This window comes from Schistocerca nitens, chromosome 5 (assembly GCF_023898315.1).
Source record: "Schistocerca nitens isolate TAMUIC-IGC-003100 chromosome 5, iqSchNite1.1, whole genome shotgun sequence".
NCBI lineage: Eukaryota > Metazoa > Arthropoda > Insecta > Orthoptera > Acrididae > Schistocerca > Schistocerca nitens.
Window position 1 is genome coordinate 100,571,159 of NC_064618.1, and position 25,056 is coordinate 100,596,214.

At 39.7% G+C, this 25,056-nt stretch overlaps 1 protein-coding gene across 1 annotated transcript in view; it reads right to left on the reverse strand.

Annotated features, from left to right (window-relative positions):
* Positions 1-25,056, reverse strand: part of LOC126259366 (peroxisomal acyl-coenzyme A oxidase 3-like) — a 290,296-nt gene that overhangs the window by 123,821 nt on the left and 141,419 nt on the right. Inside the window, exons 6-8 of the mRNA XM_049956106.1 lie at positions 21,015-21,305; positions 20,710-20,873; positions 3,013-3,135 (exon numbers count right to left, since the gene is read on the reverse strand). Of these exons, the coding sequence (XP_049812063.1) occupies positions 3,013-3,135; positions 20,710-20,873; positions 21,015-21,305 (578 nt within the window). The remainder of the gene's footprint in view (positions 1-3,012; positions 3,136-20,709; positions 20,874-21,014; positions 21,306-25,056) is intronic.

Consider the following 25,056-nt stretch of genomic DNA (forward strand, 5'->3'; position numbering starts at 1 on the left):
TATGTGAGCCCTTACAAATTTCTTAATTTTTTATCATACCGTCATCTGCTTAAATACAGTGCACTCATTTTATTGACATATGATTTTGGTTTATTTGTAAGTTCTGTAGGTTTAATGGAAGTAGAACTCAATTTATGTTTTGTCAACCCAGGTATCTTTTAGTAGCTGGACATGGGGCTTCTAGTGTACACTGGAAGCTGGGCAGCTGCAGCCCCAAGCAAAATCCACATCCCACATAACTCACTACCATTCAGCTCACCTCCTCAATCACTGTTTTCCAGTCACTAGTCTGACAAATTCTCTTCTCCAGTGCTTTCTTCTCATTACCTGTGTGCCCCATGCAGTCTTCGATGACCGCATCTGTGTATTTCCAAGCCTTGGCTACTGTCAGTCGAGAAGCGGTTCTTACCTTACCAGCTCACTACCAAGTGCAGCAAAGGTTTCTGTGAGTTGTATTTTACAGACAATACAATCCTTAAGTATCTATGTTCTCAGTGAACCTTGGGTTTCATCTGCTATTTCATCTACTGACTCTTTAACTGTCATTCACATACCTTCAGTAGAACAATAGAAGCAGCTTGTGAATATCTTACATACTTTTCCATTCTCAGTGTCTACCAACTGTTGAAGTTGCCTGTCATCAACTTCTGACATTTACTGTCAACAGACTAATTCTTTTGTTAATTTGGGCACATGTTAAATATCTTTTTTTAATCACTTTATCTGTTACTAAACCTAGGTATATGCTTTATGGCAGACCAGAAAATAACATTATGAACTCATTGATGCCAGCACTGATTTTCATCCTGATACACTGATCCCATGTAGAACATGTATTTAGTAGATAAATACTAACACAGTCAATCATGTTGACACCCGCATATGATTTTATAGTTACTTTATGGTCAAGAAGGTTCACTTTTGGCTTTCAAATAATTATTTTATATAAATTTACTTTCGTAGAAAAATCGGCATTTCATCAGTTCCTAAATTAGCTTTTCAGAAGAATGTAAGTTAAGTTAGGAATGACAGGTGAATAAAATTCAATACCAAATCTGGAGTCTATATAAATGTTGGTTTGAAAATCAATTTTGTAATTAAAAATAAAGTTAATATTTTAAATGTAATTGTTATCATGAAATTTTATACATAAAAACACATTCAGGATGATATAAAGTATACAAACAGAATTTCCATTTGTTGTATGACTTTTTCAATGTGTGAACTTATGTAAAAGCATAATTTTTAATTGTAAGTTTAATCATTTTTATGATGTAACTACACATGAAAAACCTCTCAGTTATTGTAAGACATAAATATGCATGTAGCAAAGCCCATGATTTATTGGTTTTAGTTACACTATATTTTGTTGGAGAAGTTGCTGTTGTTCTTGTGGTCTTCAATACAAAGACTCATTTGATGCTGCTCTCCATGCTACCCTATCCTGTGTAGTGGCCCTCAAGCTTTTTCATCTCATGATAAAAATAGATTCTGCCAAACTCTGCAAAATACTCATTGATTGCAACTATTTTTTCCTTATTTGATGAATATTTCTTCATTTCAAGTTAGGGAACAGGATAATATCACTTGAGGTTCACCTGATGAATGGGGTTGGCGAGGAACCAATTCAGTGCCCAATTCTTGTACTTTCACCATTGTTAATGCTGATGTGTGAGATGGTGCATTATTCTGGTGAAACAGCACTTTATAGTGTGCCAACCTTGGTCTTTTTTCAGGCAACACAAGATTCAGGCTTTCCAACAATGAAGCATATTAGGGTTCAATTATGGTTCTGACTTTTTACAAGTAATCAAAGAGGATTATTTCTTGGGAATCCCAGAGAGCAGTGGCCATCACCTTACCAGCTAACAAACTGGTCTTCTGTACGCATCTTCTTGTCCATTGTTTTGACTGCCATTTTGACTCTGGTGTTTAATGATGGCTTCAGGATTCATCAATAGTGACATTTTGGCACAAGAAGTCTTCTGAATTGCAATTAAATATCACCAGAGGTTGTGTTGAAATGTTGTGTTGGATGCGCTTTTGGTTGACTGTGAGGGAATTGTGGCACCCACCTCATATACGGCTTCTTCATAGATTACATTATGCACTTGCACAGTTGGAATGCCTACAGCCTCTGCAGTTTCATGAATTTGTATTCAGCAGTATTGCGTTACAATATCATGGATTTTGTCACTGGTTTGTGGTGACCTCAATTGCATGGCCAGAGTGTGCTTTGTCATCGGTACTTGTCCAACCATGTTTAAATTCATTAATCCAAAAGTAAATGGTCTTCAGTGATAGTGCAGATTCTGCATAACATGATACAGATCTGTTTCGATTTTTGCGGTGGTCCAAGCATTCAAATGAAAATGTTTAATAACTGCACAAAACTTGGTTTTCTCCATTTTCATTCACAACTGACATGCTGAGCAATTCAGACAGTTTTCAGGAATTAACTGCACATTGTACATTGTTGAAATTATTTATATGTTTCTCGGAAGAATCAAGCTTACCAACCATGAAGGCACAATAAAAATGTTCCATTCTTTCATGGAAATTTACCACCTACCAACCACCCTTGTATATCTAATTTGCCATACACAAATGAAATGATCACATCACTATACCTTGAAGCAAATACAAAAGTAATGAAAATGTTATGAAGAACATATAGAAAATTCTCAAGCTATTATCTTGAGAAATATGAAAAAGGATAAATAATTTATACTATCCTATACCGGTTTATAACAAGATACATAAGAAAATTAAAATAAATGAAAAAAGAAAATAGGTTTAAATAATCATGTGATTGTATCAATAATACTCTCAATCTGTGGACTGAATCAAAGCTTAAAACTATTGCTTATTTCTGTTGCTATCAACAGTCTCAATTCTATAGTCTGCAGGCCCCTTCAAATAATAATTTTATAACAGATTTTGCACAGCAGTTTAATAAATACATAATAATTTGCTGAATAAGTAATGATGCATTAAGTATAATGGCCTTACCAGTTCTTCTTTATTTGTTCCAAGGAAAGATTTTACTTGGACATCTGTTATCAATTCGCAAAAGGCATCAGAGACGATTTTCAGCGCAAAAGTAGCAGCCAAGCATGGAATCAGTTGCCACTGCTGTGCAGAGGAAGACAAGCAGTTACTGTAGCAAATCTCTTTTAGATTTATACTTAATATAATATGCCATAGCAAAGTGTCTTATATTGTTACAATACCTGAGCAAAAAGAGTCAACATTTGTCAAAAATGCTATGTATGGATAGTATGATTAAATCATATTCTTCAGAGGATTAACAAGTGAGTTACTGAATGCAACATAATTCAAACAAACTGCTGGTGCTAAGGGTAAATGATCAACAAAATTCATATCAGGGATGACATGAGATACCACAGCCCACTGAGAACAGACAATTAAGGTAGGTACACTGAAAACACCAATCTGAAAAGATTAAAAACCAATATCAAATATCTGACTCACCTCTACATACAAATATATCTACATCACTACTCTGCAATTCACAGTTAAGTGCCTGGCAGAGGGTTCATCGAACTGCCCTCAAGCTATTTCTGTACTGTTCCACTCTCAAACACTGCACGGGAAAAACTAACACTTAAACCTTTCCTTGAGACTTCTGATTTCACTTATTTTATTACATTGATCATTTCTTCCTATGCAACAATAAACACCTTTATTTTAATGATTTCTACCCAATCTCTTGTATCATATCTCTGACACTCTCTTCCCTGTTTCACAATAATACAAAATGAGCTGCCCTTTTTGAACTTTTTCGATGTCCTCTATCAATCCTAGCTGATGCAGATCATGCATCATGCAGCAGTACTCAAGAAGAGGATGAACAAGTGTAGTGTAGGCAGTCTTTAGTAAACTTGTTCAATCTTCTAAGTGCTGAACTCAGGAAGCACTCAGTGAGCACAGCTCTGAAAAGCTTTCTCTTCATATCCACCATTTTGTGAAGTACAGTTACTGTAGCAAATCCCTTTTAGATTTACACTTAATATACACTATTTTACAATTCTGTAGACTTACAGTACAGGAGCAATCTTTGCACCACTTTGAAATCTTATCACAGTTTGACAGAATATTTGTACAGCTTCTTTCAGACAATACCGCATTATAGATAAGTGCATAATCTGTGAAAAGTCTGACATTACTATTAATATTGTCTGCAAGGTCATTAATATAAAGCAAGGATCTGAACACACTTTCCTGGGCACTCCTGAAGTTACTTCTACATCTGTTGATGACTCTCCACCCAAGATATTATGTTGTGTCCATCCCACTGAGAAATCCTCACTCCAACCACAAGTTCTGCTTGATACCCCATACAGTCATACTTTTGATAATAAGTGTGGATGTGGTATTGACTCAAATGCATTTTGGTAGTCATGAAATATTAAATCTACATGACTGCCTTGATCAGTGGCTTTCAGAATGTCATGTAGGAAAAGTGAGAATTGGGTTTCACATGACCAACGTTTCTGGAATTTATGCTGGTTGACGCAAAGGAGGTCATTCTGTTTAAGATACCTTATTATGTTTGAGCTCAAAATATTTTGTGAGATTATACAGCCAACGTATGTCATGGATATTGGTCAATAGTTTTGTGGATCACTTCTGCTTTCCTTCTTGCAGTCAAATGTGACCTGTGGTTGCTACTAACTATAGGGCACAGTATATAATTATTAAAAGAGGGCTAATTCAGTCACAAACTCTGTGTAGAATCTGCAAGAGATTCCATCAGGACCTGAAGCTTTCATCGATTTTAGCAATTTCATCTATGCTATTGGCACTAATATCTATATCACCCATCTTTGCAGTGATGCAACAATTAAAATAAGGCAGTGCTAATGAGTTTTATTTTGTAATGGAACATTTGAAAATGGATACAAGGATTTCCAGTTTTCACTTGATACTCTCAATTACAGTTCCTGTGCATCCACAAGTGTATGGATACTAACATTAGTGCCTTAGCATGTAACCAGAATTTACTGATGATGACAGTGTGACTGGGAAATTGTGGTGCCAACCAAAGAGAGAGGTCTCAGGTTACACTTGATACCTCACTATAGCATCTGAAGCTAAAGACAGATGCTGCCAGACATAACAACAAATGAGATGTCTGTATTGTATAGGCTTGCCCTCTAGAGTTTCCATATGCTGACACTGCTGAAAGCTTACTTACATCAAAGTGCAACACAGCTCAGCCCACTCTGTAATCATCACCTACAGTGACAGCATCATCTTAGCTCAGATCTGGCTGTGACCTAACAGAATTATTAGTCAGAACTGTGTATCAAAGGTTTATAGTCAATATTACACTGAGATTTGAATATAATACAGGCCAACAATGGAAATTTTTTTTGCTGAAAATACCTTATTCTTATGTTTTTTAGGGGGGGAAATCCAAATATGATATTTAAAAAACTGTATATCCACCATTTCTTCACATTTTACAGTTACATTTATTAAATTGATCTATTTTTATAGAATTTAACAGCTTTTATATAGTTAAAATAATTTAAAAAGGAGGGTATTGAATGTAGATGATGTTGGTAGCACTGCTGAAAAACATTTGCTGGCAAAAAAAAAGGTTGATTCAATTTTTATGTTAGCAGATGGTGTTTTGTTTACTGTCAACCTAACCTCACTTACCTATTTCCTGTACATGTGCTCAGTACAATGTCTAATCGTGGTTGTAAAAACTCTACTGACAGTTTTTATTATATCTGTGGTGAATTTGTGATTAAAAAACACTAAAGAAACATTACAGACTCTGTGAAAAAGGTTTATCTATCGTACTTTGGACCTAAACTTGGTAATCAAGATAAATCTTGGGCAGTGCATAAGGTATGTTATGTGTATGTTGAAGATCTGAGAAAATGGTCCAAAAAGGAGAAAAAATCCTTTATATTTTCTGTTCCTATGGTATGGAGGGAGCCAAGAAATCATTCCGATGATTGCTACTTTTGCAGTGTTGATATTACTGCCCATAATTCGAAAAACAAGAAGGTAATAAGCTACCCTAACCTTCCGTCTGCCATCCAATCAGTGTATGGTGTAGATTTGCTGGTTCCTGAACCACCAGATGATTTAAATTCTATTCCAATGGAAGTATTTTCTGATGTACAATCTAATGTAGATGAACCAGATGATGATGAATTCCATTGTAATATAGAAAGTCTAGAGCCCAAATTGTTTACTGAGACCAAGCTTAACGATTTGGTTAGGGATCTAAGATTAACGAAAGAAAAAACTGAATTGCTTGGCTCTAGATTAAAAGAAAAGAACTTATTGGCAGTTGGAACCAGCATATACGTGTATAGAAAGAGAGAGCAGCAACTTCCCAAGTTTTTTCAACAAGAATGTGATTTAGTGTACTGCTCAGACATCCCAGGACTGATGAATGAGTTTGGTATTGAATACAAAAAGGAAGATTGGAGGCTGTTTGTTGATTCATCCAAAATTAGTGACAGATAAACACTACCAAGACCGCTGGAACACCAACATGATGGGAGCTACTGTTGGTCACTTCACCGAGAAGTTCAGCAAGTGACTCATCATAGAAAAAGTTACCCAAGAAGCTTCAAAGAAAATAGAGAAAGAAAATACAAACCAATTCCAGCCGACAAGTGAAACCAATATTCTAGCTGACAAGTGAAAGCAATTTCCCCATTTGCTGTATAGCATAGAATTTTTATACTATATAATAAAAAGCATATTGCTCAAAAACTATGGGTGATACAAAAAACCTAAGGCTAAATTTGGATTCAGCTCATAGAAATCTATAAAGAGCAGCTATCAAAGTAAAAAAAAGTTTTTCAAAAAATTTTTTTCATTGGCCTGTGTAATTTGATATAGTATCAAGTGATGACTGAAGTCAGCACACTTGGATCCGAAACTGAGAAAGAACAGCATGCTGGTACCTCTCACTCCATGACCTACCCCACCAGACCAGCACAGCGCTCATGACAAAACCTGGAGTGCCTACCATGAATATGAGACCACACTGGAACGGGTACCAGAGAGTACAGGAACTGGACGAACCATAAAACATCAGTTCCCCAACATACTCTGGGCTTCTGGACTTTGGGTTGAAAAAAGGTAGGGCAGTGGGGTGTTACAGGTACTGATGTAGTGACACAAATCGACAAGCAAGCGACAGCCCAAAGACAATTTGTAATAGAAGTGTGATAGAAGTATTGTGATTTTAGTCTCTCTTGGTGTGATCCTGCAAGCTTGTGATGTACTTTGTAGAGTGATACTGTGTGAAGCAAAGATACAGAAAGATCAACCAGTGTACATCATTTCATCCATTATACTTCATCTAGCATCCCTAAATCTTCTTCAGCAAAGAAACAAAACACTCATCCACAAAAGCATGCACGCCTTAGGCATACATGACCGCTACCACCAGCAGCTTGAACCGGAGCTATGGTAGAAGCTGCCGGTGTTAGTGGCCATGTGTGCCTGAGGTTTAATTACTTGTGTGGATATGTGTGTTGTTTCTTTGCTGAAGAAGGCTTCCACCAAATGCTATAATGTGTAAGTCTTTTCATCGTGCCTACCTGCGGCTCAATGTGTAATCTTTTTGGTGAGTAGCAATCTATCTTTTTCCTAATATTTTTGATATTCCAAACCAGACTTTCCATTTTTTTTACTTCAGATTTCCATATTCAGATGAAAAATTAAATGCCTAACAAACAAAATATATTGTGGTAAACTGACTGTAACTCCTACCTTGAGAATAAATTACAGTGGCAATACTCATCTTGCAGATAGTATCATCAACCATCACTACATTGTGGGACAAAGAAAAGATCAAGAATAGACAGAAACATGATTGCAACCTCTTTTATATTGATTACTTGCCACTGTTACGTATAACATACTCCCTAGATGATACACTCATATTAAGAAAAACCAGAATACCTTGAACAACTAGAGGTAGGATGTTCATATTCACAGGACATCTACATTAGTATGTTCTGCAGAAATGATTAGCATTTGAACCACATCGGTCCATAGGTTCAAGGTCAACATCGATATCATGGTGTGACACCACCTACCAATATAATGTGTCTCTAGTTCTCTTTGTTACTATAAGCTGCAGGTAACGGAACAGTGTGACTTGAGCACACATGCAGGATGCATCGCAGACGTATGTGCAAACCATACCGTTTGAAAGAGGGTGCATTATTGGCATTAGGGAATGTGATGCATCCATCTGGGAAGCCACAGCTTGTGTGGGACAAAGTGTTTTGGCAGTGCAAAAGGTGTGTGCAGAATGGTTCACAGAAGGCGACAGAAAATGACGAGATGGGTCAGGTTGCACAACCCAGTCCACTTCTGAGAAGATTGATATCTCATCTGAATGGCATTGCAGAACAGATTTGCATCCTGTTCGGCTCTGGTACAACAGCAGAACAGTGTAACACAGCATACACTATCAGTGGTGCCAGTCCATTGCCTTTTATTATGTCACGGGTAACGTGAATGTCGTCCACTGCTTTGCCGACCTTTGACGAATGTGCAGAAACATGCCAGACAGCTATGGGGTATGGAACAATGTCACTGGGGATAGGAATGGCATCAGATAGTGTGTTCATACAAATCCAGGTTCTGTATGTTTGAAAATGATGGTTACATTTTGGTTCGCCACAGACAGGAGTAGTGGCATCACAGTGACTGGATTCACACAAGACATAAAATGCCAACTCAAAGACTTATGGTGTGGGGTGCTATTGCATACAACTGAAAATTGCATTCAGTGCACGGCCAGGGCACTGGGAGCAGTGTGACCTATGTGAATGCCATCCAGTGAACTGTTAACTGTACCCTTTTTGCACAACATTCCCCATGCCATTTTTCAGCAGGACAATGCATGACCACATGTTGCTGCTTGAACATGTGCTTTCTTGGTGCAACAGGATGTCTGCCCATTGCCCGGACCCACCAGATCACCAGACTTGCTGCCAATCAGAAATGTGTGGGATATGGTGAAACAACGGGTGCAGTACTGCGACCCAGTGCCAGCCACCACAGATGAACTTTGGAACCAGGTGACTGCAGCACGGATGGCTACACCACAGACACCATTCACACCTTATATACACCGATGTCATCACAAATGGAAGAAGTTATCAGGGCCCATGGCAGACCTTGTGACTACTAGGCCACAGGACACATGTCGAATTGAGACAACTGAAATGCTCATCATTTCTGCAGAACATTCTAACGTACATATTTCCTGAAAATGAATGTTCCATCTCCAGTTGTTCAAGCTGTTCTGTTTCTTCTGAACATGAGTGTATTTTAGTCCACATTTCACAGTTATTTTTATTATTAAAATCCACAGTTTCAAACAAACACTAAGGAAGGTCACAGATGTAGTACCAACAAAAGTCACTAGATCACGGGCCAATCAAAAGATCGAAAAGAATCCAAGATTTCCTGAACTGTGACATAAACTGTTTGAACAGTTCAATTTGTGTTCAAATGCAACCCTACTTGGAACAATGAAAACTGAGCTGAAACAATAGAAGACAAGTTCTCCAAAGACGACACAATGAGATACTTATCAAAAAATGTAACAAAAGTTGGTGCAACTAACCATCTTTTCATATGGGTGAAGATGTGTTCATTCATTGCATTCTATTGATTCAAATATGACTGATTTAAAGCAATTGTAGTTTCTTACGTGGCTTGCATTCATTATGAGTATCAACAAGGTACAGGGCCTTTGTGTGGCAGGTATTAAACCTTGTGGACAACACCAGGGACTGCAGCTATTACTTGTGTGTAAACTGGAAAGTGTTTAACCATTTCTGAGCCCCAACAAGAAATGTCTCTAAACAAGAGTGTTCGCTTTCAGCTGCAGCAGATAGAACATTAACAGTAAAATTGCCAGATCCAGATCTAAAAAGAGTTTTGTCTATTGTCTCAAAGTATTGTGAACACAGATGAAGTTGATTTTGAGGAACCATCTGCTTCTCTTGTTCATAGTGCATAAGGAACTCAGTCTAAAGTTAATGTAAAAGTTTATTCAAACAGGGAACAGATGAACAGTAAAACTAGAGTAAAACCTTTCAGTCAGGTGGAACACAAGGTGTACTTCACAATAAGGCAAAAGAAGTCTTCTCTTCATTGTCTTTCAAATCATGATGGTACATCTTGTCATTGTCCTGATACAAGGCGTTTCAGGTGAGGTAAAAAACATCATATCCAGACAACCTGTTAACAAAGCTATCATGGCAGGCACTGGGGGACTGTATGACGACAGCATGGCTTTCAGCGAGTGAATGTAATGTCAGCAGAAATATTAGGGCCAGTGCAAATGAAGGTTCATATTTCCACTTTTCAGAAGGCTTCTGCTGTAGTCCACAGACAGGAGAACAAGGATTTTTACAATCAACAGTGGCTCAAGAGACAAATAAATTCCAGTTGGACACAGGTGCACCTGTTTCCCTCATCAGTAAAGACACACATAAAATGATCAGTGCCTACAGCTACTGAAGCTTCTTCTGTTTTGTCTGCTTATAATGGACATGAAATACCAGTACTTGGTCTGTGCAATTTGCCAGCAAATTTTCATGACATTATAAAGACGGTTTCCTTTCATGTACTATGTTTTAGGAAACACTGCAAAAATTTTTCGTTTGGACTTGTTTGATTTGTTCAATCTGTGCATACAAGATAACATGTTACAAATCAGTGTTTCAGTGCCACATACTAGTGTTTCTGATGTGTAATAAATACATGAAACTTTTTGAACCAGGTTTAGGAAATACTAAAAATTTTGGGATGTACATTACTGTTACCATACAATGTGCCATAATAATTTTATTGTGCAGGGCCTTGGCCCTGGGCTATATGTGAGCAGGGTGCTCAGGAGCTTAATGATGGAAAAACAATGGGGTGATACCACCCATTTCTGTGAGCAAGAGAACATCCCCTCGATTGTACTTTGAAAGCCATCAGGAGGTTACATCTCTGTGCTCATTTAAAAGCCACAGTAATGGTTTAGTTTCTTCTCCCATGACTGGAGAACTGAATGGACAGACTGGTTTAAGTAAGGTATACCTACAGTTACTGCTGGACGATCAGTCTGAGCAATATCTTGTGATCAACACACACCTAGGTTTAATCCATTTTGAAAGATTCTGTTCAGAAGTCCTTCTGCTCCTGCTATTATTTGTTCTCTAGAACAATTAACAGCCAAAGTCCTTTCATGTGCAAACTACCTGGATGATATTGCTGTCATGGTTAGCATGTTTGCTGAACAGCTGGTAAATTTACAATGTTTGTTTAATGTGCTTGCTGCAGCTGGCTTAAAGTGTAATGAGGAAAAGTGCTCCTTCTTCCATGAAGAACTTAAATATTTATGACACATTATAAATTCACAGGGTATTCATCCTGCTCATTTGCACTTGTCTGCAATTAAAGATTTTCTGGGATCTCATAACATCCATAAGCTACAGACCATCATGGACAAGCTAGCCTATTACATAACCAACTGCACTGGAAAGGAGTTCCTTGTGTGCAGTCACATGAATGTCAGGGCACATTTTGGCAGTTGAAGGACACAAAGTTAAGCTGTTGTTGTCCTATTCATTTTAATCTTGCAAACCCTGTTGTCTTGCTTGTGGATGCTTCTTATGGGATTGAACCTGTGATCTCCCACAGAATTGCTTCACCTGATAAGCCCATTGCTTTTGCCTCAAAAACTCTCAGCAAAGTAAAATGCAATTGAAGTCAACATGAAAAAGAGGCACTTGTCATTATCTATTTCCTTATCAATCTATGACATTATCAATTTTCAGCAATATTTGTATGGTTGGAAGTTCTATTTTATTACAGGACATCAGCCATTAACAGTTTTGTTCAATCATTCCAAGCCTGTTCCAACATGGACAGCACAAAAATTGCAAACCTGAGCTCTATTATTGTCTAATTATCAATGTGAGTCATACACACCCACTGCACAACAATCAAACACTTGACTTGTTGTCTCAGTTACCAGTCAGTACCTATACAGTGTTTGATTCATCTGAGGAATAATTTTATTAAATCGATACACAAGATTTTGAAATTCTTCAGAAATTTCTTCTCAATTTTCAGCATGTTGTTGGAGCAATTGCTTCTTACCCAGCTCTTTGGGTAGTTTTGCAATACATGCACCACAGGTGGCACGTCGCTTGAAAGAAATTCTGCAGCCACTTTCCACATCATCACATGCTGTCCGTATGGTCAGGTGTCTTGCTGTTGCCAACAGAGAATGACAATGTATGAGTTGTGAGTCCTCAATCCCTTATGTGGAAAATTTTGTCATTTTTGCATCAAGGTCACTGGGGCATAGTTTGTCGAATGTCATTGCACTTTGGCAGGGCACGAATGTCCAAATGTCCAAATTCAGCAAATAATTTTTCATTGCAATGCTTGTACATAGTTTCAGTCCACTGTACAGCAATACATTTTTGAGTCTGGATGATGGCAACAAACACACATTGATTTTGTTGGTCCATTCTGGAACATGCGATGGTTGTTGGTGGTAGACATGACAGAAAATTTCCTTTTGTAGTCAACGTGACATCCACATCTACTGCTAATAAGGTATCTGCTTTGTCTTCTTTTATTTGTCTTGAAGGTCTTCCTGAGATCCTTGTATTGGGCAATGGACCAAAATTTATGTCAAACAACTTTCAAAACATTTCTGCTGATTACAGCATACACCGTGTAACTACTGCTCCTTCATACCCTCAGTTTAATGGTGAAGCTGAATGGTTCATTCAAATTTTCAAAAGTCACAGAAAGAAACTCCATTCCTCCCACACACCGGAGCAAACCTTAAAGTGTTTCTTTATTCCTATTGCTTCTTGCCATGTGATGAGAAGCCACCAGCAGAATTATTACAGGGGTGTCATCACCATACCCTGTTGCATCTTCTGTGGCTGATGTGGAAACAGTTCATTCCTCCATGTCAGACAAAGTTTCAGCCACAGCATGAAGTTTTCTTTAACGTTTTTGGCCACAGCTTCATAACAAAAGTTTTGGGTTGTTCACTTCATATCATTCAAGGTTCCTCTGGGCTGCACCGGTGTCACCAGAACCAGCTGCGACACTCTTATGTCAGTGATTCTGCCACAGAATTTTTGCCTACAGATGCAGCATGCTGCTGCGGTCCACAACAGCAGTCATCTCCACCTGCCAAATTGTCACAGTCAGCACCATCTAGAGCAGTGCTGATGGAAATTGACATAGTGCCACTGCCATCATCACCGTCCTGTAGCCTGGGCCGAGATCAGTGGAGGCAGAGCTCCTGGACAGGTGTCACTATGCCTCTGGAGTTCCACCTACAGTCTGTTCATCCACAGCATATGTGTCCCTGGATGTGGGCGTGCACCCTGTGGCCAGTTTTTTGGGGGGTGTTCGTGGTCACTTGCAAGGTGGATACAGGGATGGGGAAAAAGAGACATGCCATCAGTCCTCACTAAGGTCCCTGATTCCTCATCTGCATTCACATTCAAGATCCCCTGCCATTGTCATCTGATCCAGCACTACACAATGACAGTGCAGAGGGGTACATCACAACAGTACCACAAGCTAAAAGCAGATGCTGCCAGGTGCAGTGACAAATGAGAGATTCTGGTGTAAACACGCCCTCTATAGTTTCCACAGGCTGCTGCTGCCAGAAGCTTTCTTACATCAGAGTGCTGCATAGATTGGTCCACTCTGTATTCCTTGCCTATGGCTGGTGGTGGGAGGATGTATATAGGACAGGTCTTGCATTTAGGACTATTACGTGGATACGAGGCATGAGCTAAGGATTTGGGAGAAGGGGTTGTGTGGTGTTACTGATGACAGAGATAAGGTCACAGAAACAGTAAAACAGTGATACCTATCACTGACACTATTGCGTACAAGTGTGCCATAGCAATCATTGTATAGATTTAAGTGTCAGGAAGTCGTTTCTCAAAGTATTTGTATGGAGTGTAGGTATGTATGATGTGACATGTGTATGATAAATAGTTTAGACAAGAAGAGAATAGAAGCTTTTGAGATGTGGTGCTACAGAAGAATGTTGGAGGTTAGACGGGTAGATCATGTAACTAATGAGGAGGTACTGAATAGAACTGGGGAGAAGAGGAATTTGTGGCCCCACTAGACAAGTAGAAAGGACTGGTTGGTAGGACATGTTCTGAGGCATCAAGGAATCACCAATTTAGTAGTGGAGGGCAGTTTGGAGGGTAAAAACCACAGAGGGAGACCAAGAGATGAATACACTAAGCAGATTCAGAAGAATGCATGGTGCAGTAGTTACTTGGAAATGAAGAAACTTGCAAAGGATAGAGTAGCATGGAGAGCTGCATCAAACCAGTCTCTTGACTGCAGACCCAACAACAACACTACATTCTTCAAATTTCATCTTCGCCAAGGCTTAAAACTGGATTCCACATTACTGTGAATTTCTGGAACCTGCACAAAGATGGGTGCTATTATCAAGCATACACCAAAAAATCACAAAGAAAATGAGTTCAGTTTTATCTACATCATTATCACATAGCAATACAGCAAAGGCAACTGCTAATTATTATGAATGTTGAAGGCGTTGCAAATACAAGTGAGTAGTAGCTGTAAAAACTATGTCACAGAAACTATCAATGGAAACTGAAATTCAATTTATCTGTTTACTATTGTGCCATCAGCCGAGGATATGTGCTCACCATATTGTGGATATGCTGTCTGCTACAGCTGCAGCAGAGGGGTACACTCCCCCAGCCATCTGGCATGCTATGAATTTGGTTAATCTCAATATTTAAAAAAATAAAAAAAATTGCAGTGTGCCTAAAATTTTGACACTGTTTTTTTTTTTCAGTATATTCTTCCTGTTCAAAAAATTTTATGGCAGGTTTCGACATATCAGATTGGACAGTTCCCTTGTGAGATGTGTGGAACACTAGTCTGTCATATTTAGCACTGAGCCATGGAGCCACTTAAGGTTACCTAAAACTAAACGTCCCCATGAACCATGGACCTTGATGTTGGTGGGAAGGCTTGTGTGCCTCAGCAATACAGATAGCCGTACCGTAGGTGCAACCACAACGGAGGGGTATCTGTTGAGAGGCCAGACAAACATGTGGTTCCTGAAGAAGGGCAGCAGCCTTTTCAGTCTGGATGATTGACTGATCTGGCCTTGTAACACTAACCAAAACGGCCTTGCTGTGCTGGTACTGTGAATTTCTGAAAGCAAGGGGAAACTACAGCCGTAATTATTCCCGAGAGCATGCAGCTTTACTGTATGGTTAAATGATGATGGCGTCTTCTTGGGTAAAATATTCCAGAGGTAAAATAGTCCCCCATTCGGATCTCCGGTTGGGGACTACTCAAGAGAACGTCATTATCAGGAGAAAGAAAACTGGTGTTCTACGGATCGGAGCGTGGAATGTCGGATCCCTTAATCGGGCAGGTAGGTTAGAAAATTTAAAAAGGGAAATGGATAGGTTAAAGTTAGATATAGTGAGAATTAGTGAAGTTCGGTGGCAGGACGAACAAGACTTTTGGTCAAGTGAAAACAGGGTTATAAATACAAAATCAAATAGGGGTAATGCAGGAGTAGGTTTAATAATGAATAAAAAAACGGAGTGCGGGTAGCTACTACCAACACTATAGTGAACGCATTATTGTGGCCAAGATAGACACAAAGCCCATGCCGACTACAGTAGTTCAATTTTATATGCCAACTGGCTATGCAGACGATGAAAAAATTGATGAAATGTATGATGAGATGAAAGAAATTATTCAGAAAGTGAAGGGAGATGAAAATTTAATAGTCATGGGTGACTGGAATTCGAGTGTAGGAAAAGGGAGAGAAGGAAACATAGTAGGTGAATATGGATTGAGGGTAAGAAATGAAAGAGGAAGCCATCTGGTAGAATTTTGCACAGAGCATAACTTAATCAAAGCTAACACTTGGTTCAAGAATCATAAAAGAAGGTTGTATACATGGAAGAATCCTGGAGATACTAAAAGGTATCAGATAGATTATATAATGGTAAGACAGTGATTTAGGAACCAGGTTTAAATTGTAAGACATTTCCAGTGGCAGATGTGGACTCTGACCACAATCTATTGGTTATGAACTGTAGATTAAAACTGAAGAAACTGCAAAAAGGTGGGAATTTAAGGAGATGGGACCTGGATAAACTGAAAGAACCAGAGGTTGTACAGAATTTCAGAGAGAGCATAAGGGAACAATTGACAGGAATGGGGCAAAGAAATACAGTAGAAGAAGAATGGGTAGCTCTGAGGGATGAAGTAGTGAAGGCAGCAGAGGATCAAGTACGTAAAAAGACGAGGGCTAGTAGAAATCCTTGGATAATAGAATAAATATTGAATTTCACTGATGAAAGGAGACAATGTAAAAATGCAGTAAATGAAGCAGGCAAAAAGGAATACAAACGTCTCAAAAATGAGATCGACAGGAAGTGCAAAATGGCTAAGCAGGCATGGCTAGAGGACAAATGTAAGGATGTAGAGGCTTGTCTCACTAGGGGTAAGATAGATACTGCCTACAGGAAAATTAAAGAGACCTTTGGAGAGAAGAGAACCACTTGTATGAATATCAAGAGCTTAGATGGAAACCCAGTTCTAAGCAAAGAAGGGAAAGCAGAAAGGTGGAAGGAGTATATAGAGGGTCTATACAAGGGCGATGTACTTGAGGACAATATTATGGAAATGGAAGAGGATGTAGATGAAGATGAAATGGGAGATACGATACTGCGTGAAGAGTTTGACAGAGCACTGGAAGACCTAAGTCGAAACAAGGCCCCAAGAGTAGACAACATTCCATTAGAACTTTTGACGGCCTTGGGAGAGCCAGTCCTGACAAAACTCTACCATCTGGTGAGCAAGATGTATGAGACAGGCAAAATACCCTCAGACTTCAAGAAGAATATAATAATTCCAATCCCAAAGAAAGCAGGTGTTGACAAATGTGAAAATTACTGAACTATCAGTTTAATAAGTCACAGCTGCAAAATACTAATACGAATTCTTTACAGATGAATGGAAAAACTTGTAGAAGCTGACCTCGGGGAAGATCAGTTTGGATTCCGTAGAAATGTTGGAACACGTGAGGCAATACTGACCCTACGACTTATCTTAGAAGAAAGATTAAGAAAAGGCAAACCTACGTTTCTAGCATTTGTAGACTTAGTGAAAGCTTTTGACAATGTTGACTGGAATACTCTCTTTCAAATTTTAAAGATGGCAGGGGTAAAATACAGGGAGCAAAAGGCTATTTACAATCTGTACAGAAAGCAGATGGCAGTTATAAGAGTCAAGGGGCATGAAAGGGATGCAGTGGTTGGGAAGGGAGTGAGACAGGGTTGTAGCCTCTCCCCAATGTTATTCAATCTGTATATTGAGCAAGCAATAAAGGAAACAAAAGAAAAATTTGGAGTAGGTATTAAAATCCAGGGAGAAGAAATAAAAACTTTGAGGTTCGCCGATGACATTGTAATTCTGTCAGAGACAGCAAAGGACTTGGAAGAGCAGTTGAACGGAATGGACAGTGTCTTGAAAGGAGGATATAAGATGAACATCAACAAAAGCAAAACGAGGATAATGGAATGTAGTCGAATTAAGTCAGGTGATGCTGCGGGAATTAGATTAGGAAATGAGACACTTAAAGTAGTAAAGGAGTTTTGCTATTTGGGAAGCAAAATAACTGATGATGGTCGAAGTAGAGAGGATATAAAATGTAGACTGGCAATGGCAAGAAAAGTGTTTCTGAAGAAGAGAAATTTGTTAACATCGAATATAGATGTAAGTGTCAGGAAGTCGTTTCTGAAAGTATTTGTATGGAGTGTATGGAAGTGAAACATGGACGATAAATAGTTTGGACAAGAAGAGAATAGAAGCTTTTGAAATGTGGTGCTACAGAAGAATGCTGAAGATTAGATGGGTAGATCACATAACTAATGAGGAGGTATTGAACAGAATTGGGGAGAAGAGGAGTTTGTGGCACAACTTGACAAGAAGAAGGGACCGGTTGGTAGGACATGTTCTGAGGCATCAAGGGATCACAAATTTAGCATTGGAGGGCAGCGTGGAGGGTAAAAATCGCAGAGGGAGACCAAGAGATGAATACACTAAGCAGATTCAGAAGGATGTAGGTTGCAGTAAGTACTGGGAGATGAAGAAGCTTGCACAGGATAGAGTAGCATGGAGAGCTGCATCAAACCAGTCTCAGGACTGAAGACAACAACAACAACAAATGTAAGGAATAATGCACAAATAGTCCTTCAATATAAAGTTACCTAAGTTATTTAAAAAACTGAGAAGTCAATGTACCAAAACTCTAATGATGGAAACTCCAGGTAGGAATATCAACAATGTAGGTAAAGTAAGATTGTTACTTACCGTAAAGAAGACTTGTTAAGTTGCAAACAGGCACAATTAAAAGGCACCTACATAAACCTTTCAGTCACAGCTTTCATGAGCAAAAGATAAACACACATCATTCATACACACAATCAAGGGCTCCTCATGGGCACATGACTGCCAGCTCCACAGCTCGGGCCAGACTGCAACTATCATGAGGGGATGGGTGCAAGCAGCAATCTGGATGGTGAAGGGAAGGGGAAGGGATAGTAGTGTATGGGTGGTGGGAGAGAGAAACACTTTCTGTCATGGTGTGCAGGAACTAGGGACTAGAATGCCAACAGGTGCAGCATCAGGATCTTGTGGGGTGGAGATGTGGATAAAAAAAGAGCAAAAGAGGAGAGGGGTGCAGAAAGATGGATGGGTGCATTGGTAGAGGGTAGCAAACAAAGAGGGTGGCAGACACGAATGGGGAGAAGGAGACAGGACAGAAAGGGGGTGGAAACTGTTGGGTGAAGGGTGTGGGGACAGTATGTTACCGTAGGTTGAGGCCAGGATAATTACGGGAGTAGAGAATGTGTTTTGAGGATAGTTCCCATGTGCACAGTTCAGATAAGATGGTGGTGGAGGGGAGGACCCAGGTGGCTCAGGTAGTGAAGCAAACATGTTGTGCCACATGGCGGTCTACCAAAACTCTGAATGACAATTTCTTTGTTATTCATGAGAAAGGAAGCTTCTCGTCAAAAATATGGCATAAGCTGAATGACAATTTTACACTAACAGTAAAAGCTGATGAAGGAAATACCACTGTCATTATGTACAAATGGGAATGCACCAGAAAAACTCTATAAAATTTTTCTCTACTAATACATTCATCAAAAAAAGTTTTGCATCATCCAAGATCCCAGAACTCCTGAAGATAGACATTGACTATGGATATTGTATCACAGACACAGTCCCTTTCACTGTTCAGAGATGTCACTAAACCAGCCCAATGATGTAAACAACCATGCATGAGCAGTGCCTATTAGATGGAGAGGGTCTGACAGCCGATCAGTTCCAGTCATTCCACCAAGAAGTAGGTACACGGCTCGTGTTGTCTGTAGTTCATCCATACCTAGACGGTCAATACTGTGGTTCGATCGCGTTCACATTATTACTTTGTGCCAGGAAAGGCTCTCAACAATGGAATTGTCCATGCATATCGGAGTGAACCAAAGTGATGTGGTTCAGACATGGAGGAGATAGAGAGAGAAAGGAACTGTTGATGACATGCCTTGCTCAGGCTGTCCAAGGGCTACTACTGCAGTGGATGACCGCTACCTATGGATTATGGCTTGAAGGAACCCTAACAGCAATGCCACCATGTTGAATAGTGCTTTTTGTGCAGCCACAGGACATCTTGATATGACTCAAACTATGCGCAATAGGCTGCATGATGCACAACTTCACTCCCGACATCCATGGCAAGATCCATCTTTGCAAACACGACACCATGCAGCGCAGTACAGATGGGCCCTACAACATGCCGAATGGACCACTCAGGATTGGCATCACGTTCTCTTCACCGATGAGTATCGCATATGCCTTCAACCAGACAATTGTCGGAGGCATGTTTGGAGGCCTTAGACACACTGTCCAGCGAGTGCAGCAAGGTGGAGGTACCCTGCTGTTTTGGGGTGGCGTTATGTGGGGCCGACGTATGCTGCTGGTGGTTGTGGAAGGTGCTGTAACGACTGTATGCTGCATGACTACCATCCTCCAACCAATAGTGCAGCCATAATGGCAGCATATTGGCGAGGCATTTGTCTTCATGGACGATAATTCGGTTGGATGGTGGTTGTGGAAGGTGCTGTAACGACTGTATGCTGCATGACTACCATCCTCCAACCAATAGTGCAGCCATACTGGCAGCATATTGGCGAGGCATTTGTCTTCATGGATGATAATTCGCACCCCCATCGTGCACATCTTGTGAATGACTTCAGGAGAAATAACAAAAAAAGAGACACTATTCAGATACTTACACTTAACACACAAGGTTTTTCTTCATATTTCAGCACAAATGAGGTTATTACCACACAGTTTGCTTTCAGTTGTTTAGAAATTAATGAGAGTTGATGGTTGGTATCTCAGTGTGAACATATATTCAGTTACTGTGGTATATATATGGAAGAAAAGTGTTTGAAAAATCAGATCAAATTAGTGTGGGGTCAATAAAACTAAAACTAAAAGCTTTAATGGAGGTATAATTTTAAAACCTTTTGTCTTTAGTAAATGATAGTTTACCTGCCACTGGCCCTCTAGCTGGGCCTGTGAGCTCTTCGCATTCTGTGTATCCTCTGTATGTACTGCAGCGTATCGAACTGCAATAGGAACTGCTCTCATGAGATATGACAAGCTTACTGTGATTATAGACACTCGGGCAGTAGACAATGTCGCAAGTGAAGCTCCTAAAAGTATCATTTTCTTGTAATATCACGATAAATCCAATATTGTTATAGGACTACTGTTATAAAAAATACAATAGTTACATTATTTTGAAATAAATTATGATAAAAATTATTTGTTTTAACATTAAATGTGTAACAAACCTAGTCTCTTATTTGGGTCTTTAAGTGGGCTAACATAATTCCCTTCTGGTGTCACATCTCCTAATTTATTTAGTAGGTTCTCACGAGGTATTCTGTATCTAATGAACTGCACAAAACCATTATCCAACCCATTCAGTCCAATTTTCTCTCCCACGTCACCAACAAGAACACCAGCAAATGGCTGAAGGGTTTCTGGATCCCTAATGGGAACTATAAATGCATGTAAACCATGGTCTGTTTTATCTGGTGTTATAAGCCTTGCATATACTAATCCATGGGTACAGCCTTTCCCTGCAAAGAAAAGTTAATTTATATGGTTAAATTTATTTCCAAGGTTTTACTCACTTCACAAATTTTTAATGTAACAAAAATATAGTGCTCTATGTTATTTGTACAACTGTTTTTGTGTTGAACCTTCTTTTACAAATAAGCTTGCAGTATTAAGCGAAACTCATTAACACCATATGTGAGAGGAAACAGCACCTGCGTATCATGTATAAGAACCAAATTAAGTGGAGTGGGCTGAAAGTAAAGCTAGTACCATAACAAAAGCCACAAGAAATTAAGAAAGTTTTTTATAAATAATGTATCTGCATATTTTTTTTTATAAACTTGTCCTTATTCTATTACACTAATACCACACTTACTTCTGTTGCCACAACGTTCATAACCCTCTGGAAGGCAAGGTTCCAGGACCTATCCTATGTACCCACCCAGCACATCCTGTTTCAGCCTCGCAAGGCATATACTGTCTTATGAGGATTCCTATTATTTACTACATCAATGAGTTGGTGAAGGAAGCAGTTAAAGAAAAGAAGAAAGAATGGTAAGAATGAAACAGAGACAAAAAGGAAACTGCGAAGAACACAAAAAGAAATGTGAGAAAGAGGTAGCAGAAGAAGAGAGGAAAAGTTGGGAGGAATTGACACAAGAGTTGGAAAACGATGATTATGGAAGTAAAAGGATGCGGGTTCGAGTTGCAAGAATTGCAAGGAATTAATGTACTTACAAAAAACCAGTGAAAGGGGAGAATGGAGAGCTAATAACACAGAGGAGATGAGGAAAACATAGAAAATAGTGACAAAAAGAGATAGAAGTATGGTGGGGGGGGGGGGGGGGGGGGAGAGGGACCTAGACCTGGAAAAAGAGAAAGACACTGGAAAAATGTTCCTATTGGAGCAAAACGAAAGCTGAATATGTCCCACTTTATTAAAAGACTCTGACTGAAGAGTGGGTACCAGCTGCCTCATTCTACATTCCTCAGTGTCCTTAAAATTTTTCACCAAAATATTGACATGCAACATATTCATGCTCTTTTTAATATGCAACTCACCACTCAGTCCCACAAGCTCTCTAACTGTAACTCGCTCACACTCACTAGTCCATAATTGTAAGTCTCTCATGCCCATCCACTCCCTACTATCCATTCTCACTCTCTCATCTGACCCAACTCATTGTCATTATCTTTTAAGGTCTCTCCAACTGTCACTGTTCTGTGTCTCACAGCCACAGTCACCTTCCTTCTGTCCTACTACTAGTGTCTTCTCTCACTGTCACAGTCTCCCTCTTGTTCTCTCTTTCTGCTACTATCTCATTCCTTCCTTCCCACTGCTGCCATCTTCTCATGGCCACTAACTCACTTCTTTGTTGCCACTACCACAGACTGTCTCTCTCTCATTATCACTGGCTCTCATCCAGTTCCACTTTCTCCTTCTCATTATTCCTCTCCCACTGGCTCTGTCTCCTTTACTCTTTTCCTAGCACCATTCTCTCACTGTCTACTATCTTCCAGTGGCACAGTGTCCCTCTCTTTCTTTCAATCTGTCACTGTCTCCTTCACTCTTTCTATTCCACTATCACTGTCTACTAATGAGTGTCTCAAAAGAAAGTTTACATTTGATGTGTCAAAATAAAATAGAGGCTATATTCTATCAACTAAAACTTTATTTATATTCCAGAATGAGATTTTCACTCTGCAGCGGAGTGTGCGCTGATATGAAACTTCCTGGCAGATTAAAACTGTGTGCCCCACCGAGACTCGAACTCGGGACCTTTGCCTTTCACGGGCAAGCGCTCTACCATCTGAGCTACCGAAGCACGACTCACGCCCGGTACTCACAGCTTTACTTCTGCCAGTACCTCATCTCCTACCTTCCAAACTTTACAGAAGCTCTCCTGCGAACCTTGCAGAACTAGCACTCCTGAAAGAAAGGATATAGCGGAGACATGGCTTAGCCACAGCCTGGTGGATGTTTCCAGAATGAGATTTTCACTCTGCAGTGGAGTGTGCACTGATATGAAACTTCCTGGCAGATTAAAACTGTGTGCCCGACCGAGACTCGAACTCGGGACCTTTGCCTTTCGCGGGCAAGCGCTCTACCATCTGAGCTACCGAAGCACGACTCACGCCCGGTACTCACAGCTTTACTTCTGCCAGTACCTCGTCTCCGACCTTGCCAGGAAGTTTCATATCAGTGCACACTCCGCTGCAGAGTGAAAATCTCATTCTGGAAACATCCCCCAGGCTGTGGCTAAGCCATGTCTCCGCTATATCCTTTCTTTCAGGAGTGCTAGTTCTGCAAGGTTCGCAGGAGAGCTTCTGTAAAGTTTGGAAGGTAGGAGACGAGGTACTGGCAGAAGTAAAGCTGTGAGTACCGGGCGTGAGTCATGCTTCGGTAGCTCAGATGGTAGAGCGCTTGCCCGCGAAAGGCAAAGGTCCCGAGTTCGAGTCTCGTTCGGGCACAAAGTTTTAATCTGCCAGGAAGTTTTATTTATATTGAAATGTACAGTTTATGAATTTACATCACAAAATAATGTCATTTAAATGCAGTCCAGCATGTCTACAGCACTTACTTAAACAATGAACAAAATTTTGTATGATGGGTTGGCATGTAGCTACTGGTATGGCTGCCACTTTGCTACAGATATTTTCATCCAATTGTTCCAGAGAAGTTGTATTATTGACATACTCTTTAGATTTGACCTATCCTCATAATAAAAAATCCATGGGTCTCAAATGAGGATTGCATGGGGCCAATTTATGTCACTCCTCCTGGGGATCAATTTGCCAGAGAAAATTTCTTGAACTTGCAGTATACACACATTGGATATCTGTGCTGTGGCTCAATCTTGCTGAAACCATGTTCTTTGGTTATAACTAGAAAAGTTGTGCAATTCAAGTATCAAAAACTCATTTAACATTGTCACATAATGTTCTGCACACATTGTACCTTCACAACCTCTCTCGTTCTCGAAAAAGCAGGGGCCAGTTAATTCTCGAGTCAACAACACAACCTGTACAATAACTTTTGGTGAAGGAAGGGGGTTTCTCATGTTTCTGTTAAGGATTTGCTGCATGCCAGTTGCAGCAATTTTGTGTATGGACGTGACTGTTCAGGTGAAAATGAGCCTCGCCAGAAAAGAATATGCTCAATGACAGGCACTCAGTCACATTATTAATGAACTGCAGCCATTGTCTGACATCCTGAGGCTTTAATTCTTGCACCAATTGGATTTTGTAAGGGTGCAGTTTAAGGTCTTTTTGCAGAATTTGGTATACTGATGATCTATGCACATTTAAAGAACTTGCATGCTTAGGAATGGAGAGGTTAGGATTGTCATGAACAGACCAACTTACACTCTCCACAAATTCCCCCTTCTTGATGATCTTTCTCACCCAAATTTTGGTATGGCCAATGTTTAACTGGTCTCCTCAAACAATGTGATCCATTTCCAGAAAAGGGGAAGACTTTGAGCACCATTTGTAAGGGGCATTCAGATGAAACCCGGTCACTAATGTAAAATAACGGTAATGATTTTATTAACTCAAAACTTTAGTTATACACAGTACACATATTCAAAGATAGTTGCCAAAACTGTTGGCACATTTATCCCATTGCAACACTAGCCGGTCAATTCCATCCTTGAAGAAGCTAGTAGGCTGCTGTTGGATCCAGGCCTGGACCCAGCCACACACTTCATCATCTATTGTGAATCGATGTCCATGAATAGCTTGTTTTTGAGCTCCAAACACATGAAAGTC